Consider the following 21,884-nt stretch of genomic DNA (forward strand, 5'->3'; position numbering starts at 1 on the left):
ATTTGCCATTGGCTGTTTTTGCATTGTTTTACTGAGACAAGACACAAAATTCCAGTAATGTTGATTTTATTGTTTAAAACATGTTCTTAAATAGCATAGCATAATGACCATTTTCCACATTACAACTATTTAAGTGTTCTTAGCTTTGGACATATTCATTGTTTTTTGGGTTCAATACATCTTACTGTTCTCACCCAAAATGAACCAAAGGAGTTGAATCTCGTGGCCATCCCACAGTAAGATGTACATTGTCTGTAGAAAATTACATATGGTGCACATAAATGATTGAATATACTATTTGATCTCAAAGACTAGACCTCAAAAAAGCCTCAAAGAGTGCTTTTTTATTTTTTTCAACATTACCAAACCCTTTTATCACAGCCAACCTTATATTGCACAACCCCAACTCTTTACCCGAAAACAACACAATCAAATAAATCCATGTCTTATAGTTTGGCTAATGTTCAGTAGGTGGGTACCGCCATTGGTTGAGTGAGGGGAGTTTGGTCGGTTGGGTCTGGAGCTGAGGGGCTCACATGTCAAGGAGCAGCACCCTTGGGTCCTCTACCACGGTCTTAATCTTGCGCAGGAAGGTGACTGCCTCTCTTCCATCGATGAGGCGATGATCATATGTCAGGGCGACGTACATCATTGGACGGATCTCCACCTGAGCAATAGTGGAGAAGGTGGAAAGAAATCATTTAAATAGGTCACTGCAATGAAATACATATAAATACAACTATATTGCTCATTGTACTATTAATGTGTTAAACTGGCGTGAGACTAAGTAACAGAGCATCTGACAGTGTATAAATACTGTCTCCTACAGGGGTGTAAAACATGTGGCAGATCATTTTCTGCTCACACTTTTTTTGGCCTCTAGCATATATACTAAAAATAGAATTAGTTCACTATGAATTAGATGTATTAAATATTACACTAATTGGCTTTTTGTCACCTACAATACACATCTAAGATGTGGCGGTTTTGTTCAAACAGCTTATCATATTTAATGACATACATTGGATACAATTTTCAGTCAAAGCCCTCAGTGGAAAAATGTTGACACTCTTGATTTACTAGTGCATACATTCCATATTTAAGCAAATTAAAGGCCTACTGAAACCCACTACTACCGACCACGCAGTCTGATAGTTTATATATCAATGATGAAATCTTAACATTGCAACACATGCCAATACGGCCGGGTTAGCTTACTAAAGTGCAATCTTAAATTCCGCGCGAAATATCCTGCTGAAAACGTCTCGGTATGATGACGTCTGCGCGTGACGTCACGGATTGTAGAAGACATTTTGGGACAGCATGGTGGACAGCAATTAAGTCGTCTGTTTTCATCGCAAAATTCCACAGTATTCTGGACATCTGTGTTGGTGAATCTTTTGCAATTTGTTCAATGAACAATGGAGACAGCAAAGAAGAAAGCTGTAGGTGGGAAGCGGTGTATTGCGGCAGGTGTTGTGTCGGATAACGCACCCCCGCCGTAGAATGCACCCCTTGACTGTTGTGCCGGATAACACAACGGTGTTTCATTGTTTACATTCCCGAAAGATGACAGTCAAGCTTTACCATTGGCCTGTGGAGAACTGGGACAACAGAGACTCTTACCAGCAGGACTTTGAGTTGGATGCGCAGACGCGGTACCGTGAGTACGCATGCAGCTGCGGCTTCCAAACATTTGATCATTTGCCCGTACGTGCGTGCCGCTATGTGCATGTCACGTACGTAACTTTGGGGACTTTGGGGAAATATATGTGCTGTATGAACTTTGGGGAGGGGAACGGTACTTTGGGCTGTGGGATTGAGTGTGTTGTGCAGGTGTTTGAGTTGTATTGGCGAGTTATATGGACGGGAGGGGGGAGGTGTTTGTTATGCGGGATTAATTTGTGGCATACTAAGTATAAGCCTGGTTGTGTTGTGGCTAATAGAGTATATATATGTCTTGTGTTTATTTACTGTTTTAGTCATTCCCAGCTGAATATCAGGTCCCACCCGCCTCTCACTGCATCTTCCCTATCTGAATCGCTCCCACTGCCCTCTAGTCCTTCACTCTCACTTTCCTCATCCACGAATCTTTCATCCTCGCTCAAATTAATGGGGAAATCGTCGCTTTCTCGGTCCGAATCACTCTCGCTGCTTGTGGCCATGATTGTAAACAATGTGCAGATGTGAGGAGCTCCACAACCTGTGACGTCACGCTACTCGTCTGCTACTTCCGGTACAGGCAAGGCTTTTTTATCAGTGACCAAAAGTTGCGAACTTTATCGTCGATGTTCTTTACTAAATCCTTTCAGCAAAAACATGGCAATATCGCGAAATGATCAAGTATGACACATAGAATGGACCTGCTATCCCCGTTTAAATAAGAAAATCGCATTTCAGTAGGCCTTTAAAGCCCTGCCCCACTGGAGGGAGGGGGGGTGCGGCACGTGTGACCCCGGGGAACATGCTATATCAGTATCATACTTTAAACCATGCTTCAAAAATCTGTGCACTGCAAAACGTACTCATTGTAGCCATTAACCCTGAAAAAAAAATCAGCACAAATTGTTTTATTCATTTTGTTTGTAGGTTAGTTTTTTTTATATTATAATTTTATAATTGTAGTATCAAATGGTTCAAGTCGGTCTGTTAAGTTTTTTAATTTCAAACAAATTGTTACACTTTAAATCTTTCCTGTTGCCGACTAAAAGTCCCTCTCTCGCTCTCTGCACTGTAAAAATAATCCTTTGTCTACTGGTATCAAAATCAATTTCATGAATTGACTTACTCGAGGCTGTAATTACCGAACCACTCTGCAACTTTGTTGTAGAAATATGGCATATTTTGCATTTTCCAATCATAAAAAAAACATTTTGGACAAAAGGCCATAAAACATAAAATCTTTATATAAACAGAAATGTATATGAACATTGAAAGTAGGGAATTAACGGTAAACGGTATGATGATGAATGATAAAATACCAGACGGTTAGTAATACAGTTTACATTTTTACCTACCGATAATCGGCATTTACTAATGCATTTTAGGTAACACCACTCACTTACTGGAAACGGAGTTGCAGCAGGCTTTAGAAAACATAGCAGCAACTACAAGACCTTGCGACAGAGATTTACCCTCCGAGTAAATGGAGCTGATCGCTTCGTTTTACTTAATTTCACTCGCGTTTAAGAGCACACTGCGGTTATTTATACTGCGGAAGAGAAAAATATTTGATGTTGCAGTTTCATTTAGAAAGCGCAAGTGTGTGGGACTGAGTTACCATGTAACAGGCCATGTGTAGGCCGTTTGTTTACTTGGATGGTCACTTGTCCTTCATTTAACTGCTAACTTTGTCAGTGTTCCAATTAATTCATTACTAGCTAAAATGTTTTGTCATCTCATCATATTGAACACAGGCTGTGAAGTGTCAACATGCCGAGTTATCAGTGTGAGACAAAGATTGTGTATTAGATATGAGAGGTATCACTCTTGTTTATTTTTGTTGGCCAAATTGTTGCACTGAACAACATGGTGTTATTGGGGAAGAACTAAGCTAGTTTATTTGAATTTATCTTCATTAGCCAGACTGCTTTGTGTTTTATATTGATATCAAAATGTAAACACAATGTTCTTTTTACATTACTTGTGTTCCCCCCCCCCCCACAAAGTTATTGCTTTAAAAAACATTCATGTGACATAGCATTTTGTTAATATTTCATGGTGTATAGTTAATTCCTATACAACATATTTCTGCTAAAACTCTTAATGGATCTGTCCTGATACAGCAGGGACATGTACAGATATTTAGTACATTTAAATGTACACAAAATGTACACAACTTTAAATAAAATACTTCTAACAAAATGTAAAAATAGATATAAAGGCATCATGTAATGGGAAAAAGCCAATGAACAAAAACACAAATAACCGGCGTGGCTCGGTTGGGAAAGTGGCCGTGCCAGCAACCTGAGGATTCCTGGTTCGAACCCCGGCTTCCACCATCCTAGTTACGTCCGTTGTTCTTGGGCAATACACTTCACCCTTGCTCCTGATGGGTCGTGGTTAGGGCCTTGCATGGCAGTTCCCACCATCAGTGTGTGAATGGGTGAATGTGGAAATAGCGTCAAAGCGCTTTGAGTAGCTTGAAGGTAGAAAAGCGCTATACAAGTATAACCCATTTATTTACCATAATGCATACATTTATCATTTGTTTTCAAAACGCTTACAAAAAAGTTGGACCCCAAAAATGTACTGTGGGACCCCATTTTTAACCCTGGGACACCATTTTGAAAATTCCTAGCGCCAACACTGTATAATAATGTATAATTATGTATGTATATATATATATATACACACATACCGTACATACATATAAATACACATATATATATATATATATACATACACATTTTTTTAATCTACCGTATATGGACAAAAAAGTGCAGTTATGTCTTATGGCCATCAGGTGCCATCTTGCAAAATTATTAGAGTTGTTTTTATTTGTTTATCTCCTATGTCCATAAAATGCTATCTTACACAATTTCCAGATTTCTTTTTATTTATTTATGGTATTTTGTTTCTGCCATATTACGTTTATAATGCTTGTGTTTTCATGTGCACATTCAATTTCTACTTGAGGTACATGAAAGTGTTTTTATCTACAGAATGCTTCGTCTTCAAAGGAAATAATTTTGAATATGTTGTGTTTTAAAAAAATTTGACCACGTTTAAAAATACCAAAAAATTATAACTTTTGGATCCAAAAAATAAGTGTGTCTAGTCAATCTTAAGATTGCACAAGGATAGAATAATAGAATATAATAGCTCTACATGCGCCAGTGATATAGCTCTGTGTGAGCTAACCCAAAGAGTGGCCAATGATTGCATGCCAGCGTTTCCCGCGGCCACCTTAACAACAAAGAGCCACCGCCTAAACTAAAGTCTTAACAAGCTGCTACGCTTAGTTCTGCCTCTGCCTCTGTCAGTACGCCTCTGCAGCACCCAGCATTGTCCCACCCACAGAACCATGTGATTGGCTACACGCAGAGCGGTAACAGCCAATCAGCAGTGCGTATTCAGAGCACATGTAACAGCCAATCAGCAGTGCGTTTTCAGAGCGCATTTAACAGCCAATCAGCAGTGCGTATTCAGAGCGCATGGAGTCAGTGCTCCTTCGGTGGATTGAGCAGAAAGGTGAGCATAAGGCAGCGGACTCTCCCCAAATTATAATAAACACTTCCAAGTCAACTACTAGTAACATCACTATGAGCACGTTGACGTTCTAGAAACATAAGCGCCAGCTCAGCTCGCTCGCAGTCCTTGAGGTGAAGGCCAATTAGCTTTTAGCGTAACATTAGATCACTGTGAGGTGTGTGTGCGTGCGTGCGTGTGTGTGTTACGGACAGCAAAGCCCTGTCTGTTTGAGAGAAAGACAAGCATTATTGGTCTACAGTTAACAACTAAGTTATTTCACTTCACCTTTTTCTGTGTTGATTGAGCTGTGTTGAAGCAGCAAAAAAGGACATTATGTTAAACGAAGAGTTTCTGTCTGATAGTTGATATAATAATGTAACTGCATCATAAAGCCTACATGAACTCCATGGTGTTCAGGGATGAATAGTCTCTCCTATTGCTATTGTACTATTTTTTCAGCTATAGTTACATTAATCATTAGTAATGTAGCAGCCTAGTTTTGAATGGCAGGGTCCCTGCTATCACATGTTGATAAAAATATAACATTTACATAATACAAATCAACTACAGGCTTCCCAAATGCTGTAATAAATTAAGCATGAAGAGTTGAGCATATGTCAGCATGTGGCCCCACTTTTAACTCTTGCAAACGCTTACTTACAGAAAGTCATTAATTTGACTTTGTAAGTCATTATTTTAGTATCTCAGGTAACTAGGACTGTTTTGCTTTTACTTTATGGAAAAAATATCGAGATATATATCGTATATCGCCATTCAGCAAATGGAGCGGAAAACACAACCAAAAGTTGTAGGCTTCTTCACGCGACGAAGCCGGCCTACGTCACCACAGTTTGTAGTCTATTGCCCCCCCCCCAGGCTGTGGTGGCAGCGACGAGGTGGAGACGTGATGGCAACAGGCCGAGTTACACCGGTCCTTACACCCACCCACCCCTTCCCCTGGAGAGTCACCACCGTAACTAACACATTTTCTGGGGGAAACACTGCATGCATAATAAACACTATAGAACAGGGGTTCTGAACCTTTTTGACATCGAGGCTCCAGAGGGGCCAAAGGACCACCCTAATATTAACACCGAATTAGTAATCTTTCTCTTTGATTTTATTCGTATTCAATAATTATGTCAATATTTACAATTATATCTTAACTAAACTGTCAATAAGATTAAAGTGCAAAGAAAATACAGCTTCACCACTTTTGTCATAATTTTTGCGCTTAAGAAACTTCTCGATGACTTTAGCTCAAGACTTCTTCTGTTTTTGACATTGTCATTACTGCTACAAGTGGTGGAAAGTGTATTACAAATAAGTACAGCTGCGGCCCATATGGACCAAAACTGAGAAACATATTTTTGGTGGCCCTCTGGGGGGCGCTCGTGGCCAACGTTCCCTCTAAGTTGCACACCTGCGCATTGCTCAGACACCCTCTGCGCACAGCAAATCTATGCTGTGCACAAAATCAAATCCCATCGGAGCTATAAAGAAAATAAACACATAATTTGTTCTGTATGATTTTGCAACTGTGAGTAACAGGTGACGGCAAGCGGCCACAACAGAGAAAACCTTGTTCGTCAACACTGTTAAATTATTACGTCTGTAGAGACGCTTTAAAGAGGGCAGGAATTCCATCCATCAATGTATGTATTGAGCAAAACGGTTTGTCGGCCATAACCACAACAAAAACATAGTAAAAAAAACAACAACTTCTATCTAGCAAAACTGGTAATTGTCTGCCGCACAAACCAGGCTTAAACCAACTCTTTGTTGTCTGTCATATCGACAGCAGCACCAACGCACTTCGCCAGTGATGCATTTACGGCCACACAAAAAGGCGGATAACTCCAACACCACACAAAGTTTCAATTCCAGATCGTTAAACTATGACTCCCCAAAAAGATGTGCTTATTCTACTGTCATTTATTAAGAATGTTAATTTGTCGTATGAATATTAATCATGGAATGTTGTTACTAGATTACAGAAATGCTAATAAAAATATATACTAAGCGGAACTAAATGTGATCTCTGAAAGGAGTACAACTTATTTCCAAAGCTGGACCCCCACCTAGACATAAAACACTATAGCACACAGCTCATGAAAAACAAGATTGTATTTGTTATATTTATTTAAGAGGGCCAATTCACAAACCGTATTTTCCGCACTATTAGCCGCACCTAAAAACCACAAATTTTCTCAAAAGCTGACAGTGCGCCTTTTAACCCGGTGCGCTTTATATATGGATAAATATTAAGATTCATTTTCATAAAGTTTCGATCTCGCAACTTCGGTAAACAGCCGCCATCTTTTTTCCCGGTAGAACAGGAAGCGCTTCTTCTTCTACGCAAGCAACCGCCAAGGTAAGCACCCGCCCCCATAGAACAGGAAGCGCTTCTTCTTCTACTGTAAGCAACCACCCGCCCGCGTAGAAGAAGAAAAAGCGCGCGGATATCACCGTACGTTTCATTTCCTTTGTGTGTTTACATCTGTAAAGACCACAAAATGGCTCCTACTAAGCGTCAGGGATCCGGTTCATGAAAAGACGCAATCTCTCCATCCGCACACGGATTACTATTTCACAGCAACTGATATTCCTGTGAAACGCACTGTGGATACAACGGGAGCACGTACGGTGAATATTCGCACCACAGGGAATGAGAAGTCATCCTTCACTGTGGTTCTAGCTTGCCATGCTAATGAAACTTCCACCCATGGTGATATTCAAAAGAAAGACCTTGCCAAAAGAGACCTTTCCAGCCGGCGTCATCATAAAAATCTAACTCGAAGGGATGGATGAAGAAAAGATGAGCGAGTGGTTAAGGTAAGTTTAAGTTTACGCGAAGAGGCCGGGTGGCTTTTTTCACGCAGCTCTGTCCATGTTGATATACGTATGTTTGTGATTGCACATTTGCGTACATTTTGGGAGTGAACAGAGTTGTTAGAACGCTGGTTTTTAATATATTATTAAAGTTTGACTGACCTATCTGACTGTTTTTTTGACATTCCTTTAGCGCAGTTAGATGCGGCTTACAACACCGGGCGGCTTATAGGTGGACAAAGTTTTGAAATATGCCGTTCATTGAAGGCGCGGCTTTTAACCCAGGGCGCCTTATGGTGCGGAAAATACGGTATATTAGAATTTTTTTAATGAAAATGACTTGTCATTTGATTTTTTAAATAAAACATGTAACTTTTATTAAAAGTCAGCTATGGGACAGGTGTGCTGCTGGTGTGGCCATAGTGTGCACGTCTGATGTTGCTCACATGTGCTCCACTGAATGCTCAGGGAGTTTTTGCATTTGCTCACACACATGAACAATTAGAGGATAACATCGCTCGCGGCCCAACAATGGGCCCTGGCCCTATGGTTAAGAAACACTGATATAGATGACACAAACCTTGCCAGCCACAGCTACAGGCCTGTCGAAGATACCATGCATGCCTAAAATTGCAGACTGAGGTGGGTTGATGATGGGAGTGCCAAACATGGACCCAAAAACTCCGCCGTTACTGATGGTAAAGGTTCCTCCGTCCATGTCTTCAACGGCCAGCTCGTTCTTGCGGGCCTACAAATACACGGACGCATTTCATCTTTAAAATGACACTATAAGTAGTATTATACCCCATTTTGAATGTGTATGTTAAAAATACCAACCTTTTCACCCAACATGTTGATGGTCTTCTCAATGTCGGCAAAATTCATTCCCTCGGCATTCCTGATCACTGGAACAACAAGACCCTGAAAAAGTAGTGACATTGCAGATTTTTGTTGAGAACTTACACTCTCACACACCCTCATTTCACTCAATTTACCTTTGGCGTGGCCACAGCCACGCTGATGTCTACATAGTCTCTGTACACAATCTCTTTGGTTGTGTCATCAATTACTGGAAAAAAAAGGAGCACACATAATAGTCACCAACAATATTTTGGTTTTAAATATTGATATACAAAGCTTGCTTTGACACAAAGTGAAAAAGACTATTAGAATACAATAACTGTCTTGTAGACCACCACTACGTCTCTGTGGTTGTCTAAGTAGGTCAGAGTAGGAAGAAGTGCAGCAAATACATTTGGTGGCTTTGAGGTTTGGCATTAAAAGAAACCAAAGTGCCAACTTGACACCACTGAGCAGCACATGCACAAAGAAGACAGTCATCTATAACTATAGCGTGATGCCTGTCAGTCTTCTGTAGGGATGGACAACAATAGAAATGTAAACTGATACAGATAATTTCCAGACCTTGACAAGCGATAACTGATATTTATGTATAAATGGTTACACAATATTTTATGAGAACCTTTTTTTTTAACAGTTGCCCAAAAATGTAGACACTGTACCAAAGAATACACAAATCTAATGTAGGTAATAGGTAGAAGTAACTTTAATTTGAGTACAAATACACTTCCTTCTTATATTCTGACCCATGCAAAAAATGTAAATCATTGTGTAGAGTAAAAAGAAGTTGACATTAATTTAAATTTCTACTTTTCAACTATTTAATTTATTTCACTGATATACAAGTAACTAAAACATTCTCATTATGATTTCATAAAATGACAAAAATGAAATAGTCAGTATAACAATATACAGTACTGTCTCAGAAAATTACAATATCATGATAAAGTCACATGCTTCCATCTGTTGAAAAGCTCTATGTAGATGATGATTTTATTTTCCAGCATGATCTGGCACCTGCCCACAGTGCCAAAACCACCAGTAACTGGTGTACTGACCATGGCATTACTGTCCTCGATTGGCCTGCCAACTCCCCTGACCTGAACCCCATAGAGAATTTGTGGGGTATTGTGAAGAAGAAGCTGAAAGACACCAGACCCAATAATGTAAATGAGCTAAAGGCCGCTATTGAAGCATCCTGGGCATCCATAACACCTCAGCAATGCCACAGGCTGATTGCCTCCATGCCACGCCGCATTGATGGCAGTAATCCGTGCAAAAGGATTCCCAACCAAGTACTGAGTGCATTAATTGACATTTTCAAATGTTTGATTTTGTTTTGCTGTTATAAATCTTTTTTTTTTTTACTTGGTTTGAGGAAATATTCTAATTTTTTGAGATACGATTTTTGAGTTTTCTTAAGCTGAATGCCTTAATCAGTAATATTAAAATAATAAATGGCTTGCAGTATTTCAGTTGATGTGTAATGAATCCAGAATGTATGACATTTTAGGTTTTTTTGATTGCATTACAGAAAATAAATAACTATCACAATATCCTAATTTTCTGAGACAGTTCTGTATATAAATGAGGCCAATAGAACTAAGCCAATAAGATTCTGTGTTGCAGTTAGCAACATCTTAAACAAATTGAGTCACATCTTTTGATGATTGACAAAATTAAAATTATATTATTCCCTGACAGTGATAACATAGTTCAATAAGGGCCTGCCCCTCAAAAGAGAACATTTAATTGTAGAAATCAGGGTTCAAATAATAAAGTGCAATTTGTAGCACTAAGAAATCAAAACATTACGGTAAGTTAACTAAAGCCTGTGTCTCCAGATGAACCACGAAGTTAAATATAAATCGGTACTATTGATGTGGTGTTATCGGTCAAGAATGATCTTTTGTGGTGAAGTTTGTACCAGCATTGACAGCAGGTTGATCAGTCAGAGCGTAGGCAGCAGCCTTGACAAATGCAGACATGAAGCCTAACTTGATGTTGTGCTTCTTCAAAAAGGCATCTTTGTAGGATTTCCTCATCTCAGAGATGTTGCTACAAGAGAAACAACAGGAACAATGATGCATTAGTGTTACATTTATTGGGTTTGCACACTCTTTCAAGTAGGGCTACACATTAAACGGATTTAATCGTTATCACGATTTTGGCAGCATCCATTAAATGAAGGGTGATCTTTGGCGATATTAACATTTAAAAAGAAGGCTCTGCTGCATATCAAATCAAGCACTTTCACAACCAACAGTCAGCCAACCACCAATTGCGACGGAAAGACAGTGGACTCTTCTGAGAGTGAGTGAGAACAGAGGTTGACAGTAGATCAGCTGTTCGCCAGTGGCTCCCGAAAATATTAGGGGGGAAAAAAAAGCATTATTACATCGGTGCCCCCCCCCCTCCTGTGGAGTGACTAACAGGCAAGCATTTTAACCCCAGAAAACACCGTTTTCCAGGCAACCACCAGCTCGTTCCCTGAAACCCGGAAATGCTCCCGCACCGATGAACCAATAAACGCTACAATGAGTTGCACGGCAAAGCTCTGTTGGTGTGCACATCCAAACGTCTCCTCTTTAGTTTTGGGCGTACATTAGGCTGCTAAGCATGCTCTACTTATTTTCACCAGTATAACAATTTGTAGCGTTGGTTGTAGTTCATTTTAGTCTTTGTTTTCTGATAGTACTGATAATAACCATATGATTGCCATTTGTTGTGATATTGTACGCAGACATGACGTAGTTCTTCCTGAAAATAGCCTTATTCCTCTGTAAAATGTGTTGGTTAGAGATTTGTTATTGACAAAATGCTTGTCTATTTAGCTATTATGGTCCCAGTACCTCAACCCCAAGTAAGAGGCAGTGGACGTTTGAAGTTCCTTGGAGTAGCCCAGTTGATCGAGTTGGATTCGGCTGCGTATCTGGCAACCTCAGTCAGGGTGAGGGGTAGGGAACTACCGGTACATAATTTCGACCGTGATTGCAGTACCATCTCTGTGTCCAGATTCTTACATGTGGCTCTTTTAAAGCGGAGGCATGATGTCGGACGTCTGGAGGGAGGATGCAGCCTTGCTAGCTAACTGAGATGAAGTTGTGTGAAAAATAACTATAATTTTAGCCAAAGTCAGCCAACTAAACTCGGTCTACATCAATTCAAGCACTTTTTAAAGCAGCGTCAATTTTCAAAGCAGTAAAAAAGGCACAATACGCGAACCTCGCACGCACGCACAAACCCACATTGAGACAGGCACCAATGAGGAGGTATCATAAGATTAAACATATAATTTATTAAATACCCAACATTTTAAGAATTAGTCAAATATAGAATTCTACACATTGAGTCTATTTGAGTGCTAAAACTGCCAAGAGTTAATCAATATGCAGCTTTTTAAACATCACAAAATGTTTTTAATTTTGTGTTTTGTTTTCATTTCTGTTATTTTTTTTATTTTTTTTAAATTTAATTACATTTAGAACTTTGCCTTTCTTTTAAATGAACATTTTAATACAAATTGTAATTCACTGCTAAATGAGCAGCACAGCTACAGTATAAATAAATATTTATGAATTAGTCATCTCTGTTGTTCGTAAGCAAATGCCTAAAATAACTTAAGCTGCATTTAGAAGTCGATGAAAATTTTAGAGCCATTAAATATGTGTACGCTTTAATACCCGATTAGTCGACTAATCGTTAAGATAATCGTTGACCAATCGATCGTTACTTGCAGCCCTAAACATGATACATCACAATTTCCAGTTTCTCTTTTCAACATGTTCGAATAGGAATAGCAAAAAGCAGAGCTGATAACAAAAATGGCAATGTTACTCGGCTTCTAAACACACCTCGTACACACCTGGTCTTCCAGAAAATAGTCAAAAATAGCAGGAGGGATTTGTGTTGCTATAATTAGCGAGCATTTAGCCCCCTCTAGGCTTATACAAAAAGTGATCAGCTTCAAATCTAGTGATGTTTTTTGGAGAAGAAACATGAAAGCAGTGCGACCTGCTGTGGTGAAGCTGTGGGTGCCCCATCGGGTGCCATCTCCCCGTACCTAAAAGCAGTTTCCATCCATCCACTTTCTACAGCTTGTCCCTTTTGGGGGTACTGGAGCCTATCTCAGCTGCATTCGGGCGGAAGGCAGTGTACCCTGGACAAGTCGCCACCTCATCGCAGGGCCAACACAGTTGTTTTTTTTAGACACATTTAATTTTTTCTAAAAAGGAAGCGACGCATGAAGGATTTTGTGTCTATGAATTACATGCACATGCATCAAATTAAACAACGTCATCTTTATTGACAGTGCCTAACAGTAATGTGCAAAACAGGACGGTATGTTCAGTTAAAAATATTTATATTTGTATAACCGTTTTGATAAAAGATAATAGCCCTTGGAAAGTTTGTAATATTGTCCTGCTAATCCTTTTACCTTTGCTCATTTTTCACTTTTATCTTTCTTTTTAATTGTTTGTTTTCCTGTCTGTAAGCTAAGCTCTAGGGTTTCTCTGCTAACACAATTACTCCCTCCCAAGACACAGACTCTCTGAGAAAGGAGAGAAGAAGCGATAAAAATCTTCACTTTCTAGAGCCTGTAAATCTTATTGGGCTGTCATAAAAGCCCATATCATTTGAGGCAGCCCTTCCACTCAGAACGCAGGTCTCTGCGGGCCTCTGTAGATGCTGCTGCATTGCTCTCGGACCACCTCCTTCGGCTCCAGATGAGCCCCTGACTGGGAAGTTTTCCTCCAGACCGTCAATGTCAATCCAATTAAGACACATGGAAAAGCCTGAATAGCTGAAAGCCGACACCACACATTTGCAAAGAAAATAAATCATCAAAGTGTCCTCCTGAGCACAGGGGGCGAGAGCGGACACTAACATTTCCTTTTAAATTAATAAAACCTGTTTTAACATTTCTTATCTTTGATTTAGATGGAATTATGACCAAATATTTACATTCCAGTGTTTCAGAGAGGGCTCATGTTTCAAAAAGCTTTCTCTATTGGGCAGATTTCAATCTATAACCACGTAAGGATCACTGGAGCTTACAAACAGAAGTGCACTTTAAACTTGCAAAGATGGCTTGAATTCTCTAATATGCAAATATGTGTAATGTAAAAGTAGAAAAGCACATAAAACGATGATGTAGGTTGATTAATTGTAAGTATCTTACCTCATGTCAATCTCATTAAAGGTAGTCAGCATGGCGCAGGTGTCTTGGGCTTCCTTCAGCCTCTGCGCAATTCTCAGTCTCATGCGGTTCATCTTAACCTACATTGAAAAAGAGAGAATTAAGAGTCTTGGTATTTAGTTCTTACTTGGTTATCAGGCCTCAAAACTTATTTTTGAGTGCTAACCCTGCTCTCGGTGCGACCTGCTTTTGCTCCTCCATCCACAGCAGCAGCCATTGTAATGGGAGCAGCAGTGGGCTTGATGGCTGAGACTGTGAAAAAGACAAGGCGACGGTTAGCATCGCTGGTGTAAGTAAAGAGCTGCTGCCCAAAGAGCCAAACAATGATTAATCATGTATGCTAGATGTCGAGAGCGCAGATGTCAGGGAAAACACTTCTCACATAACACAGGCCACTAACCTGGTTTGGTATCCATTGCATGTGCTGGCACAGGTGGCACAGGGGGCATAGTGGTGGGAATAGGGCCCACAGCTGATTGGGGAGGTGCAGGAGCAGAAGGTGGTGGAGGAGCTGCAGCAACCGGGGCCTCAGCTTTTGGTGATTCTGCAGCTTTAGGAGACCCAGCTACAAACAGAAAATCAAAAAAAAAAAGAAAGAAAAAGAATATATATATATATATATATATATATATATATATATATATATGTGCATGAAGTCATACAATGAAATTTTAACCGAAAATATAACTTTTAAATTTGAATTGCAGTCACTGACATTTGCATGACTTCTAAGGATTTTTTTCACTTCTTACAAAGATGGAATTCCATTATGCATAATGTCACAAGACGTGTCAGCGCAGAGTTTCTGCAGGTATCAGCAAATCTAATTTGATGCTTTTTAATGGCATTTTTATTGGCACTTAAAAAAAATCATTGCCCATGTACGATCGCATATGGTTATTATATATTGTTTAGTCAAAAGCTTAAAATTGTCTGTATTCACAATTGTAATCATTTGACAATGATAATCTTGAATAGTTGAAAAGTTACTGTTACTATCTTGTAAATTACAATTGGCTCGCAAGACTGTTTCAACTGAGAATGTATTTTTATTTATTTTTCTGTTGTGGTAGCAGTAGCTGACAGTTGTGGTACCGAGACCAGGAGTGGTTTTGTTGGTCATGCCAAAGAAACTTGGCACCATTAACTGATGCCTGTCTTTAATTGCGACTTGTGATTAGCTAACAGCACGTGTGATTTTACCGCATTGATGCCCATTGAGCAAAGTTTGGAGGACTTTTTGCACACGCTGCAGAATGCCTCGCTGGGTTTACAGTTGATGACGGCCTTTAACAAAGCTTTGAAAAGTTAGCCAGCCAGCCATTTTGCAGTTTCCTGACATGTAATAATTTTCTCACATTCGCCACAGCACGTTCACAGGATGTAGCATTCCAAACATAGGGTGTTCTGACTTGGTGCACTGAGACAATAGCCAATTAAAAGGTTGCGCCTGTCAATCATCACATTGTACCTTTAATCAAAATGATCAAAGGGGAACTGCACATCCATCCATCCATCCATCCATCCATTTTTCTACCGCTTGTCCCTTCCGGGGTTGCGGGGGGTGCTGGAGCCTATCTCAGCTGCATTCGGGCGGAAGGCAGGGTACACCCTGGACAAGTCACCACCTCATCGCAGAGCCAACACAGATAGACAGACAACATTCACTCTCACATTCACACACTAGGGCCAATTTAGTGTTGCCAATCAACCTATCCCCAGGTGCATGTTTTTGAAGGTGGGAGGAAGCCGGAGTACCCGGAGGGAACCCACGCAGTCACAGGGAGAACATGCAAACTCCACACAAAGATCCCAAGCCCGGGATTGAGCTCAGGACCTATGTATTGTGAGGCACAAGCACTTAAGCCCTCTAAATAAAAATCAAATTCTGAATTAGTTGATCAATTTAATAAACCCAGAAGTCATTTTTTAGATATATCCCTTTAAAACATGCTGTCAAAATGCACATATTTTGAAAATATGCCTCATAATAGCCACAAACTGGAGGATCCCTTTTTTTAATCAGGATACAATTAAAAAAAACAAAAAGTTAAAAGGTTTTAGAAAATAATAAATGAACATCGCACTACAAATGCAAATAATGCATGTGTTCAGAAATGGATGATTTATTTATAGATTTAAAAAAATGCCATGGAATGATATATAAGCCATTGAGATGCATTAAAAATAGGCGGAGTCAATTTAAAGGTGAAGTGCACTTTTTTTGGGAATTTTGCTTATCGTTCACAATACTTATGAGTGACAAGAAGACAAAAGTTGCTTTTTAACATTCTAATTTGTCCTCGTCCTAGGTGGCTAGCAATGTAGTTAAATCATTTTTAAATTAATTCAAAAACCGCCAGCAATACCAAATTTACGTTCTGTGACTTGTGTAATAAACAAGTTGTAGTGATAATGTTATTGTAAGAGCAAACACTGAGGAACTGGTTTTCTAGCGTGCCAACACATTGGCGCGCTACGGTATTAGCCGTGAGCTAGCTACAGCAAGAAGTAAGGTAGCAAATGCGTCAACACCCGAATTGCGTTTGAGTTTGTAATGCACAACACAAAACAATAGGAAACCAATCTGTACTGATTGAAAAACATGAACAATCATATTACAGTATTTGTAAAGTACTAATCCACATTTCATGTTTTCTTTGTACACCGCTAGCTCGACAGCATACGGTATGTACTGTAGTTGTACTAACACGCGTGACGTGCTGCGTGTGTCCTGATCAATATTATATCGACTCACTTGATGGACAGTTATCCGTTTGGTCCAGCTGGCCGGGGACGTTTACAGTTAATTTTCTGTCAGCACAGCCTGGCTCCAAGCTCCACGTTTACAGCGTCAAAGTCACGCTGACCTCACTCTCTCGGCTTCTGTGTGCGCCAACGTTTCACTCTCTCTCTCCGTGCTTACGTTAAGCAGTAGTCTATTCTCCGTACATTCAGGTTTTAAAAAATAAGGTTGTGAATCCTCATTTGTCCAAAAATAGCTGTCTTCGTTGTCTGTTACCAAGTCTACCATGATTCAAAAACACTTGCATTTGTTTCCAGAAGTAGGAACACATATTTGCTGCCGCAAGTCGGACGTGTGTTGCTATGAAAACGGAAATGAATGTGTCGAAGAAATTAGTTTCAACAATGCTTAAAATGACCAAAATACAGTAAATATTGTACATATTAACTATTTTTATGACAGTGTCTGTTACTACATTATATATATATACATATACCTGCAGTGTGTATATAATATGTTGGAGGGTTTTGTAGTTGTTTTATAGGGCTTTGAAAGCTACAAAGATGATACCCATTTTTATCACCTTCAAAATCCCCCCCCACCCCCCCAAAAAAAGTGTGTTAGCCAAGTTAGCTCATGTGTGTTGAACTGTAGACGACTATGTATGGAACAATCTGAGATTCCTCACTAACATGACATGGTGTCAGAGTTAAGGACAACACGCCTACAGTGACCAAAGAATGGTTTTATTTTGCTGTCCAGTGGAGTAACCACTATGGAGGCAGCGCTTTTAACGCTTTTGGACCTAAAAAGACCTCTTGTATATGGTTTGAAAACCAGAGACGAACAAAAAAAAACACAAAGACAAAAGTAGTCATTTATCAATAACCGCAGTGTTAAGTTCATTTTCATTTATCGTTTGATAGATTGACGTATTGACTATCGGCCCAGTCCTCCGATTGTATTACTTTTTCCCCCCCTAATCTCAGTATCTTTCACAAGAGCTCAGTGAGCAATTACTGAAGTTGGCACATTTTCATTTGTTTTTCTAAATCACCCTAATTCAACAGAACCATCCTCAACAAGCAGCCTTTAAGGGAAAATAACATGAAATAAGATATGTTAAAGGAGTCATATGATTTTTTTTCTAAATTTAAAACACCGCCTTGTGATCTACATAACATGATGTAATGGTGGTTCTTTGATGAAAAATGTGCATAGATTGTTTTACAGTCCTATTTTCAAACCACTTTTTCTTCCTTTTAAAACAGATCGTTTTGAGAGGCAGAGTTGATAGATTCAAATGAACCTCTCCTCCCCATTTCCCCCCACACTATGAAAAAGGGAGGGGCACGGGCAGGGGCAAAGGCTTTGCTTTGTAGTTTAAGCTTTCTTGCTTTTATTGTGCACTTATGAACATCAGTGACCGCCACCAGCAATCTGTTTTGAGTGACTTTCACCAAAACACAACATCCCAGATGATATGGCAAGATGCGCGGCTCACCGTGGTTTGTTATTGGGACCAAGGAAGGAGGCGAAAATGCGGGCAGCCAAAAGCGAGGAAGTAAGCTCGGCTGACATACAGGTCTGGAATTATATGCTTCTACAGTCTAACTTTCTAATACTAGATCCTGCATGTATACATTGTTATATTGACAATAAAATATTTTTCTACTTTATATAACGTAAATAACGCCGCTGAACGGCTGCTTAGAGTTGTAAACAAATAGAGGCTCAACGCTATAAGGTACGCTACGAGCTACATTGCGACTGTAATGACGGATTACATAACCCACTCATCCATTGCCAAACACAGTACGCATTGATCCAATTAAAACTAGATTTGAGGAAAATCATTCTTTCTTTTGCCAAAGGACAGTGATGTTATTGTCTCACAGTAGAAGGCTAAGCTAGCTACACAACAAATTAAGCTAACATTGATAACATTCACATAATTCTAATCTGTTATTATTTACCATTTCACTGTCTTCTCCATTGCCACAAATAGTTGGCACTGAGCAGACCATTAAAAGTAGTTTTTCCAAAAATCCATCTTTTTGTGAAGGTTTGTGGGTGAAGTAGGACTCTTCATAACACAAACTTGGAGCGACTTCCTCACAGTTAAAAGGCACATTGCCGCAAAACAAATTTAGCCAGGCACTTCTAACTTCTTCAGATGAGACTGGAGGTTTGAATACTGTCGCGAGTTGGATAATACAATGAATGAACAGCATTTTCATTCTTCATGGCATATTTTGGACATTTTGCCGCCTGAACTACAGTTGCGCGCACATTAAGTAAAAATAGCGGACGCACGCAAGTCAGTTTGGGTAGTTTTATACCATATATGGATGATCTGCTGACGATGCTCCCAATAGGTGACATCACCAATTGTGCACATTCCGAACGGACCGTTCGGAGGGAGTTAGATAAGAAGGCAAGATCGTTCTAAAAATATCTCCACGATGCCTCAACGCTTTGATTTAACATTTTTGAGACTTATGCAGATCCCAAATGGCAGAAAAGTGGGTTTTGCATGACAGGGCCCCTTTAAGTACATTCAAAGAAGTAAGGTTGTAAGGTGTACCGATATTTTTGCCCATCCTCATTGTGACTTGTTTTAAAGTGTTAAACCCCACTTATGTGACAAGAATGATGAAAAATAAGACACTGAAACAGAAAAACATTGTGGTTTTTTTGCGTTATGCTTTTTAATCTTAACTGGAAGTAGTACTGTGCGATATGAGCAACAATATACATTTTGATATTGGTAATACTGTAAATGCCATCTGTATGTTCTTTGTGTCTGTGGGACTGCTTGTCATAGACCGTGCCATTGGACGACTCTGTTTCGGCTTGTTTGGTGTTTATTTCTTTACATCACTTTGTGGTTTTGAGGTAACGTTAGTACTTCACATTTTAATACCGTTCTTCATGCCATGTCTTCAAGTGACATAAAACAATATGTGTTCAAGAGGCTAGCAACGACTTGTTTTGCACATCACCAAGCCGAACAAGGGAGTTCCACTTCCATATTCTTGGAAACGATTCCTTGGGTTTTGTTGGTTTAGTTTCCATTATGCTTTATATGTCTGCTAGTAACAGATTGATATGTTGACATCCATTCTCCTGCATCTCCTAGTTATTTCAAGTGACATAGAAAATGCTACTGTAGAGTACCGTATTTTCCGCACTATTAGCCACACCTAAAAACCACAAATTTACTCAAAAGCTGACAGTGCGGCTTATAACCCGGTGCGCTTTATATATGGATTAATATTAAGATTCATTTTCATAAAGTTTCGGTCTCGCAACTACGGTAAACAGCCGCCATCTTTTTTCCCCGTAGAAGAGGAAGCGCTTCTTCTTCTACGCAAGCAACCGCCAAGGTAAGCACCCGCCCCCATAGAACAGGAAGCGCTTCTTCTTCTACTGTAAGCAACCACCCGCCCGCGTAGAAGAAGAAGAAGCGCGCGGATATTACGTTTCATTTCCTTTGTGTGTTTACATCTGTAAAGACCACAAAATGGCTCCTACCAAGCGACAGGTTTCCGGTTCATGAAAAGACGCAATCTCTCCATTCGCACACGGACTACTATTTCACAGCAACTGCCTAAAGACTTTCAAGAAAAGCTGGCTACTTTCCGTGCATATTGTAAAAACAAGATAGCTGAAAAAAAGATCCGGCCAGAGAACATTATCAACATGGACGAGGTTCCACTGACTTTTGATATTCCTGTGAACCGCACTGTGGATACAACGGGAGCACGTACGGTGAATATTCGCACCACAGGGAATGAGAAGTCATCCTTCACTGTGGTTCTAGCTTGCCATGCTAATGGCCAGAAACTTCCACCCATGGTGATATTCAAAAGGAAGACCTTGCCAAAAGAGACCTTTCCAGCCGGCGTCATCATAAAAGCTAACTCGAAGGGATGGATGGATGAAGAAAAGATGAGCGAGTGGTTAAGGTAAGTTTACGCGAAGAGGCCGGGTGGCTTTTTTCACGCAGCTCCGTCCATGTTGATATACGACTCCATGCGCGCCCACATCACGCTGGTTTTTAATATATTATTAAAGTTTGACTGACCTATCTGACTGTTTTTTTGACATTCCTTTAGCGCAGTTAGATGCGGCTTATAACACGGGGCGGCTTATAGGTGGACAAAGTTTTGAAATATGCCGTTCATTGAAGGCGCGGCTTATAACCCAGGGCGCCTTATGGTGCGGAAAATACGGTAGCAGTGCTGCAGCATTTATACAGCCCTGATGTTAAAATTAGAATTTACACAGAAGATAATGATATCGTATGATAAACATTTTTATGTCCTACTGCAATATCATTATATTGCACAGCATTATTTGGAACAGTGGTGAAGTTTTTTTTTACGCTTGTCTGGTAATTCAAATATGATATAAATTAACGACATTACGATTAATAAAAAGTTTTACGATGTTGACAATTTAAATCTAGAATCGTTTATTTCTAATGAGTTGAATTGTTTCTAAAGACTCAGAAATCAGTAGGGATGATACTCGAAACCGGCTTTCCCGGTTGTTCGATAAGAAAACAACCGAGTCCTCGGACTCGAATCCCTTTTTGAGAACCGGTACCAGTTATCGAGACCACTATAGTAAAGAAAAAGAGTTGGTTCTTTATTCCCGTCCCGACCAGAAATGCCCCGTGAGACATCACAAGAAATGAAGTCACGTAGCTCAGTCATTAGGCGCAGATAGGGAAAGCAGGAAAAACAATGGACCGGAAAAAGCGCTCCAAGGTGTAATAAAGTTCAAAACAAAAGGTATAATCCAATGAATAACTTTACTGAGAGATTTGAGCAGGGTACAAACACATGACGAACACTTTTACGACCAACCGGGAACATAGCAACCAGGCTAGCAACGCACCTCCTTTACGGCAGCTGTCGCAACGTTCTTAAAGCAACCGCAGCACATACATATATGACATCTCCCTTTTTTAACTTTTGTTTTTCTTTCCTTGTAAACAAAACAAAATCACACTGTATATGTTTTGTCTGTCTAATTATAAAT

The 21,884-nt window shown here is 39.8% G+C and overlaps 1 protein-coding gene across 1 annotated transcript in view; it reads right to left on the reverse strand.

Moving 5' to 3' along the window:
- Positions 1-49: 49 nt before the first annotated feature.
- Positions 50-21,884, reverse strand: part of dlst (dihydrolipoamide S-succinyltransferase) — a 44,597-nt gene continuing 22,762 nt past the window's right edge. Inside the window, exons 8-15 of the mRNA XM_061968729.2 lie at positions 14,487-14,651; positions 14,253-14,338; positions 14,069-14,166; positions 10,814-10,944; positions 9,021-9,094; positions 8,863-8,946; positions 8,606-8,773; positions 50-667 (exon numbers count right to left, since the gene is read on the reverse strand). Of these exons, the coding sequence (XP_061824713.1) occupies positions 533-667; positions 8,606-8,773; positions 8,863-8,946; positions 9,021-9,094; positions 10,814-10,944; positions 14,069-14,166; positions 14,253-14,338; positions 14,487-14,651 (941 nt within the window). The 3' untranslated portion in view covers positions 50-532. The remainder of the gene's footprint in view (positions 668-8,605; positions 8,774-8,862; positions 8,947-9,020; positions 9,095-10,813; positions 10,945-14,068; positions 14,167-14,252; positions 14,339-14,486; positions 14,652-21,884) is intronic.

The sequence above is a fragment of the Nerophis lumbriciformis genome, linkage group LG08 (genome assembly GCF_033978685.3).
Source record: "Nerophis lumbriciformis linkage group LG08, RoL_Nlum_v2.1, whole genome shotgun sequence".
Classification (NCBI taxonomy): Eukaryota; Metazoa; Chordata; class Actinopteri; order Syngnathiformes; family Syngnathidae; genus Nerophis; species Nerophis lumbriciformis.